Here is a 17220-nt window from a genome sequence, read left to right as displayed (position 1 = left end):
CCTTCTAAACTCCAATGAGTACAGACCCAGAGTCCACAACCGTTCCTCATACAACAAGCTCTTCATTCCAGGGATCATTCTTGTGAACCTCCTCTGGACCCTTTCCAAGGCCAGCACATCCTTCCTTAGATACGGGGCCCAAAACTGCTCACAATACTCCAAATGCGGTCTGACCAGAGCCTTACACAGCCTCAGAAGTACATCCCTGCTCTTGCATTCTAGCCCTCTCGACATGAATGCTAACATTGCATTCGCCTTCCTAACTGCCGACTGAACCTGCACATTAACCATAAGAGAATTGTGAACAAGGACTCCCAAGTCCCTTTGTGCTTCTGATTTCCTAAGCCTTTTCCCATTTAGAACATTGTCTATGCCTCCATTTCTCCTTCCAAAGTGTATAACTTCACACTTTCCACATTGTATTCCATCTGCCACTTCTTTGCCCACTCTCCTAGCCTGGCCAAGTCCTTCTGCAGCCCCCCTGCTTCCTCAATAGTACCTGTCCCTCTACAGATATTTGTATCATCTTCAAACTTAGCAACAGTGTCTTCAGTTCCTTCTTCCAGATCATTAATGTATTTGTGAAAAGTTGTGGTCTCAGCACAGACCCCTGAGGCACACCACTAGTCACCGGCTGCCATCCTGAAAAAGGCCCCTTTATTCCCCACTCTCGGCCTTCTGCCAGTCAGCCAATCCTCTACCCATGCCAGGATCTTACCCTTAACACCATGGGCTCTTAATTTATTTAACAGTCTCCTATGCGGCACCTTGTCAAAGGTGTCAAAAGGCTGGAGAGCAGAAGCCATTTCACCCATCACTTGTTGCACAACATGCCTTACAACTCATTTAATTTCTCAAGCTCGATGACTGATAACATTTTTCTGGTCTCCCAAGAGAACGGAGTCTAACATTTACGCTGAATATTTAGAATAGGCCCAACATCTCAACGGCAACAGTGTTCTATGTAGTATTTGACCATGTCTGTCATTTAACTACAACATTCAAATCTCACTCCAAAACTTATACCTATCCAAACTACATTTTAGATGGGATTAGCTGAGGCATTCAAACAGATTATGTGACTGCCATCTTGATTGGTGAAGCAAATCAGAAACACAAATAAAGGGAAATTATGGGAATGTAATAAAATAAAGTACTCAACTGTTGGTCCAACTACGCTGTCTAATAGAAAAACAGTGGAAATGCCAGCCACTTTTCAGCTCAGTTGGAAATAGACTTTGGTGTATTTCACCGAAAGCCTTCATCTTTACTTACAGATAAAGTATCAGCAAAATATGCAGCATCGTTGCTTTTCAGTTTGTTTCCTGCAGGTGGGAGAAAAAAAAAGCATTGATGAAATGATGGTGCTTTGAATTCAAGCATCCTTTTGTGAATACTTTCTAATGCACAAGGTACCAAACAGGGCGGCACGGTAGCACAGCGATTAGCACTGTTGCTTCACAGCGCCAGGGGCCCGGGTTCCATATCCAGCTTGGGTCACTGTCTGTGCGGAGACTGCACGTTCTCCGTGTGTCTGCGTGGGTTTCCTCCGGGTGCTCCGGTTTCCTCCCACAAGTCCCAAAAGATGTGCAGGTTAGGTGGATTGGACATTCTGAATTCTCCCTATGTATACCCGAACAGGCGCCGGAATGTGGCGACGAGGGGATTTTCACAGTAATTTGATTGCGGTGTTAATGTAAGCCTACTTGTGACAATAAAGATTATTATTATTAGGAGGCGCCCTCCCCAGCCCTACCATCAGGCCGGCAAGTTTTATTGGGCAACCTGGACATTTGGCACACAGGGGCAGGTAGGGTCAGAGGACGATAGGCAACAGGCACAGTGTTGCAGCCATGGTGCCCAATGTTCTGCTCCCTTGTCATCCTGACCCTTGCCTGGGGTGGGGGGGGGGGGGGGGGAAGGAATGTCTTGACTTAGGGGTCATGGTGTCACCCTGAGAAGGAGGAGGAAGAAGGTGTATACTCTCCACTTATGTTATGCTTGATCTAGGAGTGTTTGATTCAAAATGGACATGCATTCCACAGCATTGACATCCCTCACTGCAAAGAACACAAAATAAATAGTATGTTTATTATTCACAGAGTTCTTTGTCGTTGCCGTCACAACGAAAGGTTGTTAGTCCAATGACAATAATTCCACGTATGATTCAGGCACAAGCTTTTTTATTATCAAGCTCTAGATATAGTGACTGATTTGGTCTTCTATTTAAAAGGTATGAAAATAATACAACCTGACTTGCAAGAAAGTTTTCTGATATCAGAGACCAACACAAGTATTGTGGTGACCAGCTTCCAGCTCTGGAACCCCACATCAACATCAGCTGCATTGCTTAATGATCTTTATTAATGTCACAAGTAGGCTTACATTAACACTGCAATGAAATTACTGTGAAGGGGCAGCACGGTGGCGCAGTGGGTTAGCCCTGTTGCCTCACGGCGCTGAGGTCCCAGGTTCGATCCCGACTCTGAGTCACTGTCCGTGTGGAGTTTGCACATTCTCCCAGTGTTTGCGTGAGTTTCGCCTCCACAACCCAAAGATGTGCAGGGCAGGTGGATTGGCCAGGCTAAATTGCCCCTTAATTGGAAAAAATAATTGGGTACTCTACATTAATTTTTTAAAAAGTTACTGTGAAAATCCCCTCGTCAGCCCTTGTCCCTGTCCAACAGGTTTGAGATTCTTGCTCCCTGTGTGGACGGGAACAGAGACTACAGGAGGATGAGCAAACTGACCACAGGGAGCCGCTCAAGTGGGTGGGGAGAAAAGAAATGTTGTCATAATTGGGGATGGTATATTTAGGGGCATTGACACTGATCGAGAATCCCAAAGGTTGTGTTGCCTGCCTAGAGCTTGGGTTTTGGATATCTCATCTGGGCTGCAGAGGAACTTGGAGTGGGAGGGTAAATATCCAGTTGTCATGGTCCATGTAGGTACCAACAACATAGGTAGAACAAGGCCAGAGGTTCTGCTAAGGGAATATGAACAGCTAGGAGCTAAATTAAAAAGCAGAACCAAAAAGGTAATAGTCTCTGGATTAGTACCTGAGCCAGGAGCTAATTGGCATAGGGTCAATAAGATTAAGGATGTAAATATGTGGCTCACAGATTGGTGTGGGAGAAATGGGTTTGAATTCATGGGACATTGGCACCAGTGCTGGGGAAGAGGGGACCTGTTCCGATGGGACGGTCTTCATCTGAATCATGCTGGGGCCAGGGTCCTGGCGAATCACATAACTAGGACTGTAGATAGGGCTTTAAACTAAATAGTGGGGAGAGTTCAGTTGTATGGAGAATTAGAAAGTCCAAATTAAAGGAGAAGGTAGAAGTGCAGGGTAATGACGAGGACTTTAAATTAGTTAAAGGAGAGGTTAATAAAGTTTCCAGAACACGTAATAGAACAGAGAGTATAGAAGGAGGCAGGAACATAGAGCAACAAAGGGGACAAATATGAGAGGGGAGTGGTCAATGCAGGGCTGAGGGTGTTGTATCTAAATGCGTGCAGTATATGAAACAAAATAAATGAGCTGGTTGCGCACACTGAAATTGTCTGGTCCGATGTCGTGGGCATCAGAGAGACATGGCTGCAAGGGGATCAGGACTGGATCTAAATATCCAAGGGTGTGTCCTATTGAAAGGATGGGCAGGAGGGTTGCATTGTTAATAAGGAATTAAATTAATTCGATAGCAAGAAGCAATATAGGATCAGCAGCACGGAGGGGCAGCACAGTAGCATTGTGGATAACACAATTGCTTCGCAGCTCCAGGGTCCCAGGTTCGATTCCGGCTTGGGTCACTATCTGTGCGGAGTCTGCACATCCTCCCCGTGTGTACGTGGGTTTCCTCCGGGCGTTCTGGTTTCCTCCCACAGTCCAAAGATGTGCAGGTTAGGTGGATTGGCCATGATAAATTGCCCTTAGTGTCCAAAATTGCCCTTAGTGTTGGGTGGGGTTACTGGGTTATGGGGATAGGGTGGAGATGTTGACCTTGGGGAGGGTGCTCTTTCCAAGAGCCGGTGCAGACTCGATGGGCCGAATGGCCTCCTTCTGCACTGTAAATTCTATGAAAGGATCGGGGGGCATAGGATCTGTGTAGGTAGAGTTGAGGAATCGCAAAGGAAAAAAATACCTTGATGGGAGTTCTGTACAGGCCCCCTAGCAGTAGTCAGGATGTGGGGCAGAAAATAAATCAGGAGATAGAAAAGACATGTAAGAAAAGCGTTTTTACAATCAGCATGCAAGTGCACTTGGAAAATCAGGTTGGTAGGGGTTCCTAAGAAAAGGAATTTGATGCATTTCAATTAGATTTTTTTTTGGAGCAGCTTGTGATGGCACCCACGAGGGAACAAGCAGTTCTGGATTTGGTGATGTGTACTGAGGCAGACCTAATTAGGGAACTTAAGGTGAGGATACTCTTAGGGAGCAGTGACCACAATATGATATCATTTACCCTGCAGTTTGAGAGGAAGAAGCTAGAATCAGATGTAACAGTATTACAATTGAACAGGGACAGGAGGGAGGAGCTGGCCAGAGTTGATTGCAAACGGAGCCTAGCAGGGAAGTCAGTGGAACAGCAATGGCAGGGGATTTTGGGGTTATTCTGGAAATATACTAAGGGGAGGACGAGGCATCCATGGCTGATGAGGGAAGTTAGGGACAAAATAAATGCAAAAGAGAAAGCACAAGGTGGTGAGGATTAGTGGGAAGCCAGAGCATTGGGAAGCCTTTAAAGGTGAGCAGAGGACAACTAAAAAAAGCAATAAGGGGGGAGAAAATTAAATATGAATGTAAGCCAGCTAGTAATATAAAAGAATATAGCAAAAGTTTTTTTCCAATATATAAAAGATAAGAGAGAGGCAGGAATAGACATTGGAAAATGAGGCTGGAGAAGTAGTAATAGGAAACAAAGAAATGGCAGAGGAACTGAGACATCAGTCTTCACGGTGGGAGACACCAGTGAGATGCCAGATCTCCAGGAGAATCAGGAGGCAGGGGTGAATGCAGTGGCCATCACTAAAGAGAAGTTCTGGGGAAACTGAAAGGTCTGAAGGTGGATAAATCACCTGGACTACACCTTAGAGTTCTAAAGGAAATAGCTGAGGAGATTGTGGAGCAATTGGTGGTGATCTTTCAGGAATCACTGGAGGCAGGGAGTGTCCCAGAGGACTGGAAAATGGCCACGATAACACCGCTGTTTAAGAAGGGAGGGGGGCAGAAGATGGGAAATTATAGGCCGGTTAGCCTGACTTCGGTCTTTGATAAGATTTTAGAGTCCGTTATTAAAGATGAGATTGCGGAGTACTTGGAAGTGCATGATAAAATAGGACTGAGTCAGCATGGCTTCGTCAAGGGGAGGTCATGTCTGACAAATCTGTTATAATTCTTTGAGGAGATAACAAGGAAGTTAGACAAAGGAGAACCAGTGGATGTGATCTATTTAGATTTCCAGAAGGCCTTTGACAAGGTGCTGCATAGGAAACTGTTGAATAAGTTAAGAGCCCATGGTGTTAAGGGTAGGATCCTGGCATGGATAGAGGGTTGGTTGACTGGCAGAAGGCAGAGAATGGTATAAAGGGGTCTTTTTCAGGATGGCAGCGGTGACTAGTGTGCCTCAGGGGTTGGTATTGGGACCACAGCTTTTCACAATATCCATTAATGATCTGGAAGAGTGAACTGAAGGCACTGTTGCTAAGTTTTCCTTTGATACAAAGAAATGCAGAGGGGCAGGTAGTATTGAGGAAGCAGGAGGTCTGCTGAAGGACCTAGCCAGGCTAGGAGAGTGGGCAAAGAAGTGGCAGATGGAATACAATGTGGAAAAGTGTGAGGTTATGAACTTTGTTAGGAAGAATGGGAAGTAGACTATTTTCAAAATGGGTAAAGGCTTTGGAAATCAGAAGCACCAAGGTACTTGGGAGTTCTAGTTCAAGATTCTCTTCAGGTTAACGTGCAGATCCAGTCGGCAGTTAGGAAGGCAAATGCAATGTTAGCATTCATGTCGAGAGGGCTAGAATACAAGAGCAGGGATGTACTTCTGAGGCTGTATAAGGCACTGGTCAGACCCCATTTGGAGTATTGTGTCATGTGAGAGTACCTTTAAGAAATGGGTGTTTATTACTGCAGTGATGTCAGAGAGTGGGTGGAGCTGGGCTGTCTGTCAGCTTTTTACTTTCGCTTTAGGCTTTTTGCTGCAGGGTGGGTTTGGTTTCATTTTAGTTTTGGAGAAGCTGCAAACACAGCAGGATGTGTGTGAATCTCTGAAAGCTTATGAACGTCCATTTGCTGATTTCAATGTGGTAACTGTTCTCAGTAGTGAAGTTAAGCCTGATGTCTTTCTGTTAAAAGGTGTTTTGAAGTCTTATGGATGTTAAAAGGAAAGTAAGAATTACTTAGTGTTGTATTATTTGGGGGTTGCATTTGAATTAATGGTTGCTAAGATGTTCACTGTATGTTTTAAAAAGGTTAACTTGAGTTCATAGAATAAACATTGTTTTGCTTTAAAAAATACTTTTCCAAATCTGCTCTACCACACCTGTAGAGTGGGCCATGTGCTCCCCATACCACAATCTATTAAAAGTTGTGGGTCAGGTGAACTCCATGATACACTTTGGGGTTCTCTAAACCCTGGCCCATAACAAATGTGAACAGTTTTGGGCCCCGTATCTAAGGAAGGATGTGCTGGCCTTGGAAAGGGTCCAGTGGAGGCTCACAAGAATGATCCCTGGAATGAAGAGCTTGTCGTATGAGGAATGGATGAGGACTCTGGGTCTGTACTCATTGGAGTTTAGAAGAATAAGGCGGGATCTTATTGAAACTTACAGGATACTGCGAGGCCTGGATAGAGTGGACGTGGAGAGGATGTTTCCACTTGTAAGAAAAACTAGAACCAGAGGGCACAGCCTCAGACTGAAGGGATGATCCTTTAAAACTGAGATAAGGAGGAATTTCTTCAGACGGAGGGTGGTGAATCTGTGGAACTCATTGCCTCAGAATACTGTGGAAGCCAAATCATTGAGCATCTTTAAGACAGAGGTAGCAGGTTCTTGGTTAATAAGGGAAGCAGGGGTTATGTGTAGAAGGCAGGAGAATGGGGATGAGAAACATATCAGCCATGATTGAACGGCGGGGCAGACCCAATGGGCCAAATGGCCTCATTCTGCTCCTATATCCTATGGAAAGATGGTACCGCTGACAGTGCAGCACTCCCTCAGTCCTGCACTGCAATGTCAGCTCAAGCCCTGCAGTGAGGGGAACCCAGAAATGTGACTGAGGCAAGAGTGCCCCCCACTCACTTGTCATGAGAAGAAATCAATTCTCAGTTACAGCGGTGAATTCTTTTCACTCTTAGGTTAGGAAAAGGGAAAAGGAGTTTTCCGCCCTTTTCTGTGCATTTATCCACTCCATTTTATTTAAAATAAGTTGTAGATTTGGAGCTGCTATAGAACAGATAGGCTCGTAGGTTTGGAATGACGTGTCTGGGATTTGCGATACACCAGTAGCACTTGTGACCCGAGGCACTCCCAGGGTTCCAAATCTTCAGGACTGTACCGAATCAGTCACGTCCTGGGAGCAGCCATCAGTAACTGCATGATAGAAAATAAATTCTTGCAATTTTTTATAAGTCCGGTGCCCACCTGAGAGTTTGATGCACTTAAGGGAGATGTTCAGCGGAAGCATTTTACACAACACTTCCACTCCCCATGTTCGTAATTCATTGTTGGACAAATTCTGAAATGCCAGGAATTAATATAAACAATGTGAGAGACCTGAAGTGGTAGAATCATAGAATAGTTACAACAGCACAGAAAGAAACCATTCAAGCTGTCATATCCATGTTAGCTCTCCTGCAAGAGCAACTAAAATTCAAGGGAGATAATGTTGCCTTTGTGTGATAGCGTAAAAGAGGTAACAACCAGTTGACAACCCATTTTACTTCTCTTCCATTGAAGTCAATGGAAATAAAGTGCTGGCGAAATGTAAAATAGGCTGCCAAATCACGATCGTCTATTTTCCACTCTTGCATGAAGTCAAAACCCAGTCAAGCAGTCAGTTTACATAGGTTGCCAATAAACACACATGGCACATGCAGACACACACTGACATACCAGACACACAGGACGCACAAAGACAGATACATGCACATTGAAACACAAATATATACATCTAAAATCTAGCAAAAGCTGGCACTGTAATATCAAGAAAAGTTGGCAACAATAACATAGCTTGAATGTAGGCCAATGCCACATAGTTACACCAAGTTAACAGTAGGATACAAGCTTGCCAAAGCTTAACCTGAGGGTTTATCCAATTTACTATCACATTTATAGAGAATATTAACGCAAAATTATTGGAAAGCCAAAATGTCTTTCTTACTCTCTTAACAGATTTGAAAAACTAGAGGCAGTAATATGTTTGATAATTTACTTTATTTAGGACCAACATCACAGGAATTTTCAAATCACATACACATCGACTTTATCTTCACCACTAGATGAGGAATTGTGAGATGGCTCCTTCAAGCCTGTTGCACTTGAAGGTAGCAAGAGGACTTCTGAAGTAAAAACACTGCATCTTTACTGATACAATTTTCTCTAAAGTCTGTTGGATATAAACTGCTGTTTTATAATGCTGATGTTTTATAACCACCCAATTGTTTTGACAGTTTATCAAACCGAGTTAAGGAGCCTCACGCTTTTACACACCATCCTGATACATCTTGTAGTATTCGGGTGTTTGGGACTGAAAATGTTAGTGTGACACAGAGGAAATACTACCACCCACATTATGATTTGGAGAGTCACATGGGAGTAGTAGAGTGTTGTCGTGAGTCTGGGAGAGGTTGGCATTAAAATAGCACTGGTCAGGCTGTACTCTATGCATATGTATATAGTTGTGTGTTTCTAATAAACCATTATTGTTCAACTAGATAAGCCTCTAGACGTCTTAATGAGACAACATGCAACCGTAAACACTTATTGCTTTTCCTGAGTCATTGCTTATTTATGCAAATTCCTTTGATGCATGCTTGATAGCAACATATTGATTTTTTATATTGTTGCAATCCACTGTTGTGATGTAAAATCTGTGTTTTGAAAGCCAATCTTAATAGACCTTCATGCTCAATATTATCCACGTGTTTTATTTATTTGATTTATAATCTGTTTGTATTTATCTTTATAGTGCAATATCTTTGGTCCAGAAATTCATCCTTCTCTAATGTTAACAGCATAAATGAGTGGAAAAGGCAGGATTTTTAAGAGCACAGGTTACACCAGTTCTCCCTACATTACATGTTTAGTCTTTACTAGAAATAAAAGTAATGCAAAAACATATCTGTCGTCTTACATAGTGCAGTGAATGACAATAGGATGCAACAAATATCACTCAGCAACTTTAAGCTCCTTTTCTCAGTTACAGAGAGACTAGCTCAAAACTCATGCAGGATGTGTGCCTTTTGAGGTTCTTGGGTTGCTTTGAAGTTCCAGGAATTAAAGATTAATTTTCATGTCACTGTTTGGAGAATAACACTCGGGAATAAAAATAAAACATTAGGTACGTACAGATTTTCACTATATTAGTTAGAAAATTGTCAGACAAAGTGAAAATAAAAGTTGTTTGACTGACAATCAAGGATTATTGAATCTATTGAAGCATCTATTCACTTTCCAATTGTCCATGAGAAGGTGTGAAAATGGCAAGGCATGTTGGGGGATCAATGGCAGGTTTGTGGAGGGAAGGCAGATGGTGACATCTCCAGGAATATGTCCAATCAATATTGATAACACCAGGAGATCTGTGCCACATTTCTCACTCCACAGTTTAAAATCTTCCTTATCCCTCACTGCAACCCACCTCAAGATTTTTGGTTCATCAACCAAATGAAATATCCCCACAATCCCACAGGATTGTTCTCCCTTTGAGTGGGAGAGCTGACTGGTGGTGATTTAACCTGAGGGTCACCACACCTCAGATGAGAGGCAAGGTTGAGAAGGCGGAGCCTTCATGAATAACCTCAGCCAGTACAGGAATTGAACCCAGGCTGTTGGTGTCGCTCTGCATCAAAAACCCGCCAACTGAGCTAACCAGCCTCCATTTATCAACCATGATCTAACTTAATGGTGGACCAGGCTCTGGGGCTGAATGGCCCTCTCCTGTTCTATGACAGAGCAGACATTAAATGTTGCTAGGCTCATTTAATGAGAGCGAGATGAGTCAACTGCAGCCACTCCGAAAAAGACAAGATGATCTTACCAGAGTCTGGATGAAACAATTTTCAACTAACATTTCCATCAGGTATTGCACGCCTTCTGCATTGATTCCATCATGTTCTAGCTCCAAAGTAGTCACTGATGTATTAGTCTGCAGAACAGTGAGAATTGTGTTCACTCTATCTGTCTCATCTCTTCTTTGTCCCCAGTATTTTCTTTCAGTCTCAGGCTTTCTCAAACTTTCTTGCTTGTTTTGGTCTTCCCTGACTGTCCCAAGGATGAGAAGGAGGCCAGAGATTAAGTCCTCAATCTGCTCTAATCCCGATATAATTGCCCTGTAACAGTTTGCACTCACTGGCTGCCACAGACCATACCCTCAGGGCCCCCACTCACCACCAAATCCATATTCCCACTCCTGCCCACTGGTCAGGCAGTGAATCTGAGACGTTTTATTTAAATGACGACGTGCTGTTTAGAAAGGCAGGCTCCCACCCTGTTCAAACTCTTTGTCTGCTTCTATTCCCAATGCACCTCCCTCTCTGTCTGCCTCTATCGCGCACTATACTTAGCCCCACGCTGTGTGCAGGTTGCTCTGCATGCATTGTAAAATAGGCCTTGGGAACTGGTGCACAAAATGGATGAGTGAATCAAGCCTGTTTTATAGCCCAGTTAAAGAAAATGAAACAGGGTATGAAACGGACTACCCATTTATCATTATCGCCCATTTCCCCCAATGTTCCTGATCTGTTTTCAGTCTGTGGCTCTTTTTACTTTGTCTCTTTCCTTCTCTCGGTCTGTTATAGTTCTCTAAGTTCAGGAATCAGATACAACTCTTCTTTGACTTTAATCCCATTTGATTTCCGTAACTTTTAAGTTTCTGTTTGTGAATGCTTGCAATTTCCCCCAAAGGACAAAAGGGGATGCTGAGGGGTGGAGCACGTCTCCCTTCAGCCACCCAAAGCAAGACTTTCCACAATGGGTCCAGTTTGAACCTGAATAACGAAAGGCTGATTTCCGACAGAGATTTCACTGCCCCAATCCCTCTCCCTGAATACCAGTTACTTACCACGAGTGCAATCGACAGGGCCTTTACTGCTTTGGGTGACATGCAGCGGTAGTTCAGGTTAAGATGAACATCGTGGTGGTGCCGAATGTAGTAAGATATTGGACTAACTCCAACGTCCTCACATGCCTTCCGATAGACCTGCTCCTCAGTTATAGTTTCACTGGGTTTTCCTTTTCAAAATAGGTTGGAGGGGGGAGGGTGGTGGGTGAGGAGGGTAAAACAACTTTTGAACAATTCAAGATAAAAATAATGCCATGGAACAGACAATGCAGAAACAGGACATACCTAGAAGCTGTGCCATGTGCTGAGTCCCCACACATTGTACTCTCACCCCCACTCCCTTTAGCTGGCATTAGAACACCTGCAGAAGCAGGTAAGGCCTTTGTGGTTCTTAATTGGCCATTTCAGGGCCTCAATTGGCTTATGGGCAGGAAGACCATTGGTGGGTAGTTGAAAGGCTCTGCATCTTGTGGCTTTCCACAATGATTAAATGGCCCTGACTAAGCTCCCAGCCCACACCACAGGTGAGGGGTATGAAATCCACCCTGTGTATGTAGATGCGTTTCCTACTTTCACTTCTGAAAGGTCCAGCTCTAATTTTCAAACTAAGACCCCTAGTCTTTCACTCCCCAAACCAGCAGAAACAGTTTCTTGCTATCTACTCTATCTGTTCCCCTTAATATATTGAAATTATCGATCAAAACATCTCCAAATTCCAGAGAATATGACTCTAGTTTGTGTGATCGCTCATCATAGTTTAGTTGTTGAAGTTCAGGTATCATTTTGGTCAATCCACACTGCACTCCCTCCAAGGCAAATATACCTTTCTTATGTTCTAGTGACTAGTACTACTCATGTACTCCAGGCCTAACCAGGGCTTTATGCAGCAGATGCATGTGCTCTAGCCCCTTGCATTCTACTCTTCTAGAAAGGTCAATCTTTCTGATTACTTTCTGTTCCTGTTCACTATACTTTGATGATCTATAATTGGACTTTCAGATTTGGATATGTGGCTTTCTATCCCATCATCTAAGTTGTTAATCAATATAGTGACTAGCTGAGGCCCCAATTCCTTCCAAATCTGCGACCTCTGCCACCTAGAAAGAGAAGGGCTGCAGATGAATGGTAACAATAATAATCTTTATTAGTGTCACAAGTCGACTCACATTAACATTGTAATGATGTTACTGTGAAAATCCCCTAGTTGCCACTCCGGCGCCTGTTCTGGTGCACAGAGGGAGAATTCAGAATTTCTAATTCACCTAACAAGCATGTGTTTTGGGACTTGTGGGAGGAAACTAGAGCATCCGGAGAAAGCCCATGCAGACACGGGGAAAACGTGCAGACTCCTCACAGACAGTGACCCAAGCCGGGAATTGGACCTGAGACCCTGGTGCTGTGAAGCAACAATGCTAACCAGTGTGCTGTCATGCCACCCAATGCAAGTTCCCCTCCAAACCACACATCAGTCCAGTCTTGGGAATACATCCCGTTCCTTCACTGTTCAAAATCCTGGAACTCCTGCCAAACAGCACTATGGGTGTTCCTGCACCACAAAGACTGCAGCAGTTCAAGAAGGCAGCTCACCACCACCTTCTCACAGTCAATTAGGCATCGTCAATAAATGCTGCCTAGGCAAGTGATGGCCAAATCCCATGAATGAATAAAAAGATTGTTGCCAATTAGAATACCTTCCCCAAATCCTACTCTCTCCTGACAGCCACTTTTCTCACCAGGTCAATCTTTGGCTTTCAGTTCCATGAGCTCCTAACTAGTCTGTCATTTCCTTGGTTTCCCTCTCTCGCCTTTCCTAAATTATGGAGCACAGAATATATTATTTACTCTCCAATTATTTTGCTTGGCTCCAAAGGTGCTGACTTCTCACAGAAATGACATTCCATAGTCACTGACTACCCTTTACTGACTCACTGATTCTTCATGCATAAAACCATGGACTAATTCTGTCCTCACTCATTATTCACAATCGAAGACTTCCTGGCAGGAATCACTGAGTGAAGATCAGACAAGGGACTCTTGTTGACATCCCACACCACCCATCATCACCTACCCACTACTTCTTAACAAGAATTATTGATACCAATTATATATAATGTCTCCACTGTGTCCCTGCTAAAGCATCTAACTCAGTACAAAGTGTGGGGCACAATGGCTGAAGTTCAGTACCTTGCACAACCTGTCCCAAAGTGCTTTACAATCAATGAGACACTTTTTGCAGTTTTGGCTTTTTCAAAGTTTTGCCCCTGCTGTAATATTGGAAACCAGTAATAATAATAATCTTTACTGTCACAAGTAGGCTTACATTAATACTGCAATGAAGTTACTGTGAAAAGCCCCTAGTGTCCACATTCCAGTGCCTGTTCGGGTACACAGACAGAGAATTCAGAATGTCCAAATTACCTAAAAGCACATCTTTCGGGACTTGTGGGAGGAAACCGGAGCACCCGGAGGAAAACCCACGCAGATAAGGGGAGAACGTGCAGATGTCGCACAGACAGTGACCCAAGCCGGAAATCGAACCTGGGACCCTAGCGCTTTGAAAGATCCCACGTACAGCAATGTTGTAATGTTCTTACCTTCAAGGTCTACGTCAGTATCGTAGTCATCTTCGCTGGTCTTTTCCAAGAGTTCATACATTGGTTCATCGCAGAGTGAAGTATAGCTCTCTACGTTGCCCAGAATTGATTGAGTTGCAGAGACTTCAGAAACCAAATTGTTTAACTGAGGAAGGAACAAATGTAAGGTAGGTTCCAGCATTGATTATTCCATCCAGCTCAATGATAATAGGCACAGGACTAGCTCTTCTCCACAATAGATACTAAATCTGCAATACTTTCTTTTATATACACAGCTTCAATTCTCTATTAAAAATATACATGCAACATTTTGAGACTTTTAGGATAGAATATTTTTATCGGCGTTATGTTGTCAATACAGATCTAGACTCAGTTTACGAAGAATTAATCTTCAGATACACAAGTCAGTTAGAGAATGGGACAGCACACATAAATAAATATCCCTTTCTTTACTTTTGCTTATGGTAGAACTCATACTGGACTGCAGATTTTAACTTGGTTTCTCTCTCCATAGAAGCTGCCAGACCTGTTAGGCAGAATTCTCCCATCCTGCCTGCGACAGGTAGGGTGACAGGCAGGAACAGCGGGCGAGATTCTCCCATATGGGGAGAAATCGTAAGGCTGGCGTCAAATCTGGGCGGGTTTGACGCCAGCCCCCCCCCTTCCCGACCGGGAACCGATTCTGGTCCCCGGTCGGGGCTAGCAGCCCGACGCCGTAAACTCCGGCATCACGGGCTTAACGAATTTCGTTAAGCCCGCTTGCCAGAGTTAGCGCCGGCTGACGCGTCATATGACGTCATTGCGTATTTGCGCGAAACCCGCGCATGCGCGGGCCGGGATGCCCCTCAGCCGCCCCGCGAATGGATACTGCGGGGCGGCGGAAGGACAAATAGTGCGCGGGCATCGGGCCCGCTGCCCACGATCGGTGCCCATCGATCGCGGGCCCATGGCACCCTTGGCACGGCCGTGGTACTGCCGTGCCAATCGGTGCCATGGTTATAAAAAGCGAGAGTTTACGGCCGTTTTTACGAACGGCCAGACCAGGTGTGTTTGCCGTTCGTAAAAACAGCCGTAAAGGGCTGGGAACTCGGCCCATCCATCAGCTGTGAATCGCTGCCGGCCGTAAAAAAACGGCGGCAGCGATTCGTGTCGGGAATTGGGCGTGGGGGGGGGGAGAATAGCGGGAGGGCGTCGGAACAGCGTGGCCGTAAAATTTTACGAGCCACGCTATTCTCCGCACCGTCGGGAGTGCGGAGAATCTCGCCCAGAGACTCTGGCAGGAGCCAAAACGTTCTCCCAATGGCGTTTTCATGGTGTGTCGGTCTTCCCACTGGCTGGTGGCCTGGATTTCATTCATATGAATTTCAATCTGATAAATGCTCACTAAACAGCAGGCTGCTAGTAACCCATCAGGCTTTCCAACCTTGCATCATGCCAGTGTGAAATTACATCAGACTTCAGACCTGATTGACAAAGAATGACCTGTACAAGGCTGTCCTCATTCACAACAGACTTCAAGCTGAGTGCAACATACATGAAACATGAAACATGAAAATTGCTTATTGTCACGAGAAATGAAGTTACTGTGATAAGTCCCTAGTCGCCACATTCCGGCGCCTGTTCGGGGAGGCATACAAAGCCTATCTGCCAAAGTGCTGTACTGTTCCTGTTGTGCTGTACCCAGGGTTCCTTCCCCAGTCTCCATCCCCAGCTGGTTTTCATGAACAGCAACATGCTGCTGGATCCAAGGAACATCCTGTGGAACTGACTCAGGTCAATACTGCAAGTGAGACTGGGCAATGCAGAGATCACCATCCCCTCCCCGGTGCCACACAGCAGTGTGTATCTGGACAGAACTGTGCTGCGGGACTCACGGAGGCACCGCAACAAAGGTCCAAAGTTCAACCCTACCACCGTGTCTGGGTGCCACCCCGATGCCCGCAGCAGAAGCAGCTGCAGCCCACTGACTGCTACGTCCTGATGCCCATGATGAGCTTGGCGGACATCCTCTGGTCGCCCAAGCCCTGGAGGGGCTCTGCTCAGGGGCAGAAGCACCCTTGGGGGCTTATGCTGCTGGAGTTGGTATGGGCACAGGCAGAGGGGACCTAAGCAACTGCACACCCTTGGAGTGCCTTGAGTGAAGGCCCTAGGGTGTTCAGCCGACCCTCATCCTCCATGTGGATGCCAGAGGGACTTGGCATTATTCCTGCAGGGGATGGGGCCCCTGGAGGGAGGTCAAAGTATCTCGTCCCCATGTCACCTATATTCTGATGATGCCCACATGAATGTGTGGCCATGGAGTGCATAGCCGAGGGAAAATCCAGCAGGACCTGTTGGACCAAGGTCTCCATACTGGTTGCCAACCTTCCCATGTTGGCCTCGAGGTGCTCTTTTGTAGGAGCCACGACATCAGACAGAACATGAACAGACTTCTGCATCATGCACTCTTGTCTGCTGAGTGACTGTCAAATTTCAGCCAGATAGACCGCTGCATTTCCACCAGGGAGCTGGCAGCCATTTCCAGGGGCTCATCACCTGCCTGGGACTGGTTCTCCAGCACCCTTCCGAGAGCCTGAGACCTGGGCTATCCCTGATTCCGACTGCTGCAGGGATCGTCAATGAGGTGTTCCTTGGAGAGTGGCCCCAAGTCTAACCTTTAATTGTGCCCCACTGTGTCTGGTAGAGGCTGTGACGGTTCTTCCCGAGCCTCTCATCCTCAGCCATGCTTGGGAGCCTCGGAGAACTGTTGGGCTGGCTCGCTGGCTGTGGTCATAGTCATAGAGGTCTACAGTACAGAAAAGGCCCTTCAGCCCATCATGTCTAGTCTACTAAAAACAACGATTTAGCTAATCTAATCCCATTTTCCAGCACGTGGCCCATAGCCTCCTCTGCCCTGGCATCGCAAGTGCACTTCTAAATACTTCTTAAATGTTATGAGGGTCTCTGCCTCCACCACCCTTTCAGGCAGTGAGTTCCAGACTCCTACCACCCTCTGGGTAAAAATGTTTTTCTAACACTCCCTCTAAACCTCCTGCCCCTTCCCTTAAATCTATTCCCGCTGCCTTAAAAAGGCAGCCAGCATAATTAAAGACCCCACGCACCCCGGACATATTCTCTTCCACCTTCTTCTGTCAGGAAAAAGATACCAAAGTTTGAGGTCAGGTACCAACCGACTCAAGACCAGCTTCTTCCCTACTGCCATCAGACTTTTGAATGGACCTACCTCGTATTAAGTTGATCTTTTCTCTACACCTTGCGATAACTGTAACATTATATTCTGCAGTCTCTCCTTCCTTCCCTATGTACGGTATGCATTGTTTGTACAGCATGCAAGAAACAATA

The 17220-nt window shown here is 45.3% G+C and overlaps 1 protein-coding gene across 2 annotated transcripts in view; it reads right to left on the bottom strand.

The window, feature by feature from the left end:
- The window catches only part of LOC119950606 (leucine-rich repeat-containing protein 74A), a 74771-nt gene that overhangs the window by 36092 nt on the left and 21459 nt on the right, over positions 1-17220 (bottom strand). For both annotated transcript variants that reach the window (XM_038773195.1, XM_038773203.1), the window contains exons 2-6: positions 13879-14023; positions 11285-11454; positions 10262-10369; positions 7645-7738; positions 1276-1325 (exon numbers count right to left, since the gene is read on the bottom strand). In XM_038773195.1, the coding sequence (XP_038629123.1) occupies positions 1276-1325; positions 7645-7738; positions 10262-10369; positions 11285-11454; positions 13879-14023 (567 nt within the window). The remainder of the gene's footprint in view (positions 1-1275; positions 1326-7644; positions 7739-10261; positions 10370-11284; positions 11455-13878; positions 14024-17220) is intronic.

Source organism: Scyliorhinus canicula, chromosome 2 (genome assembly GCF_902713615.1).
Source record: "Scyliorhinus canicula chromosome 2, sScyCan1.1, whole genome shotgun sequence".
Taxonomy (NCBI): Eukaryota; Metazoa; Chordata; class Chondrichthyes; order Carcharhiniformes; family Scyliorhinidae; genus Scyliorhinus; species Scyliorhinus canicula.
This window is presented reverse-complemented; position numbering and strand designations above follow the sequence as displayed.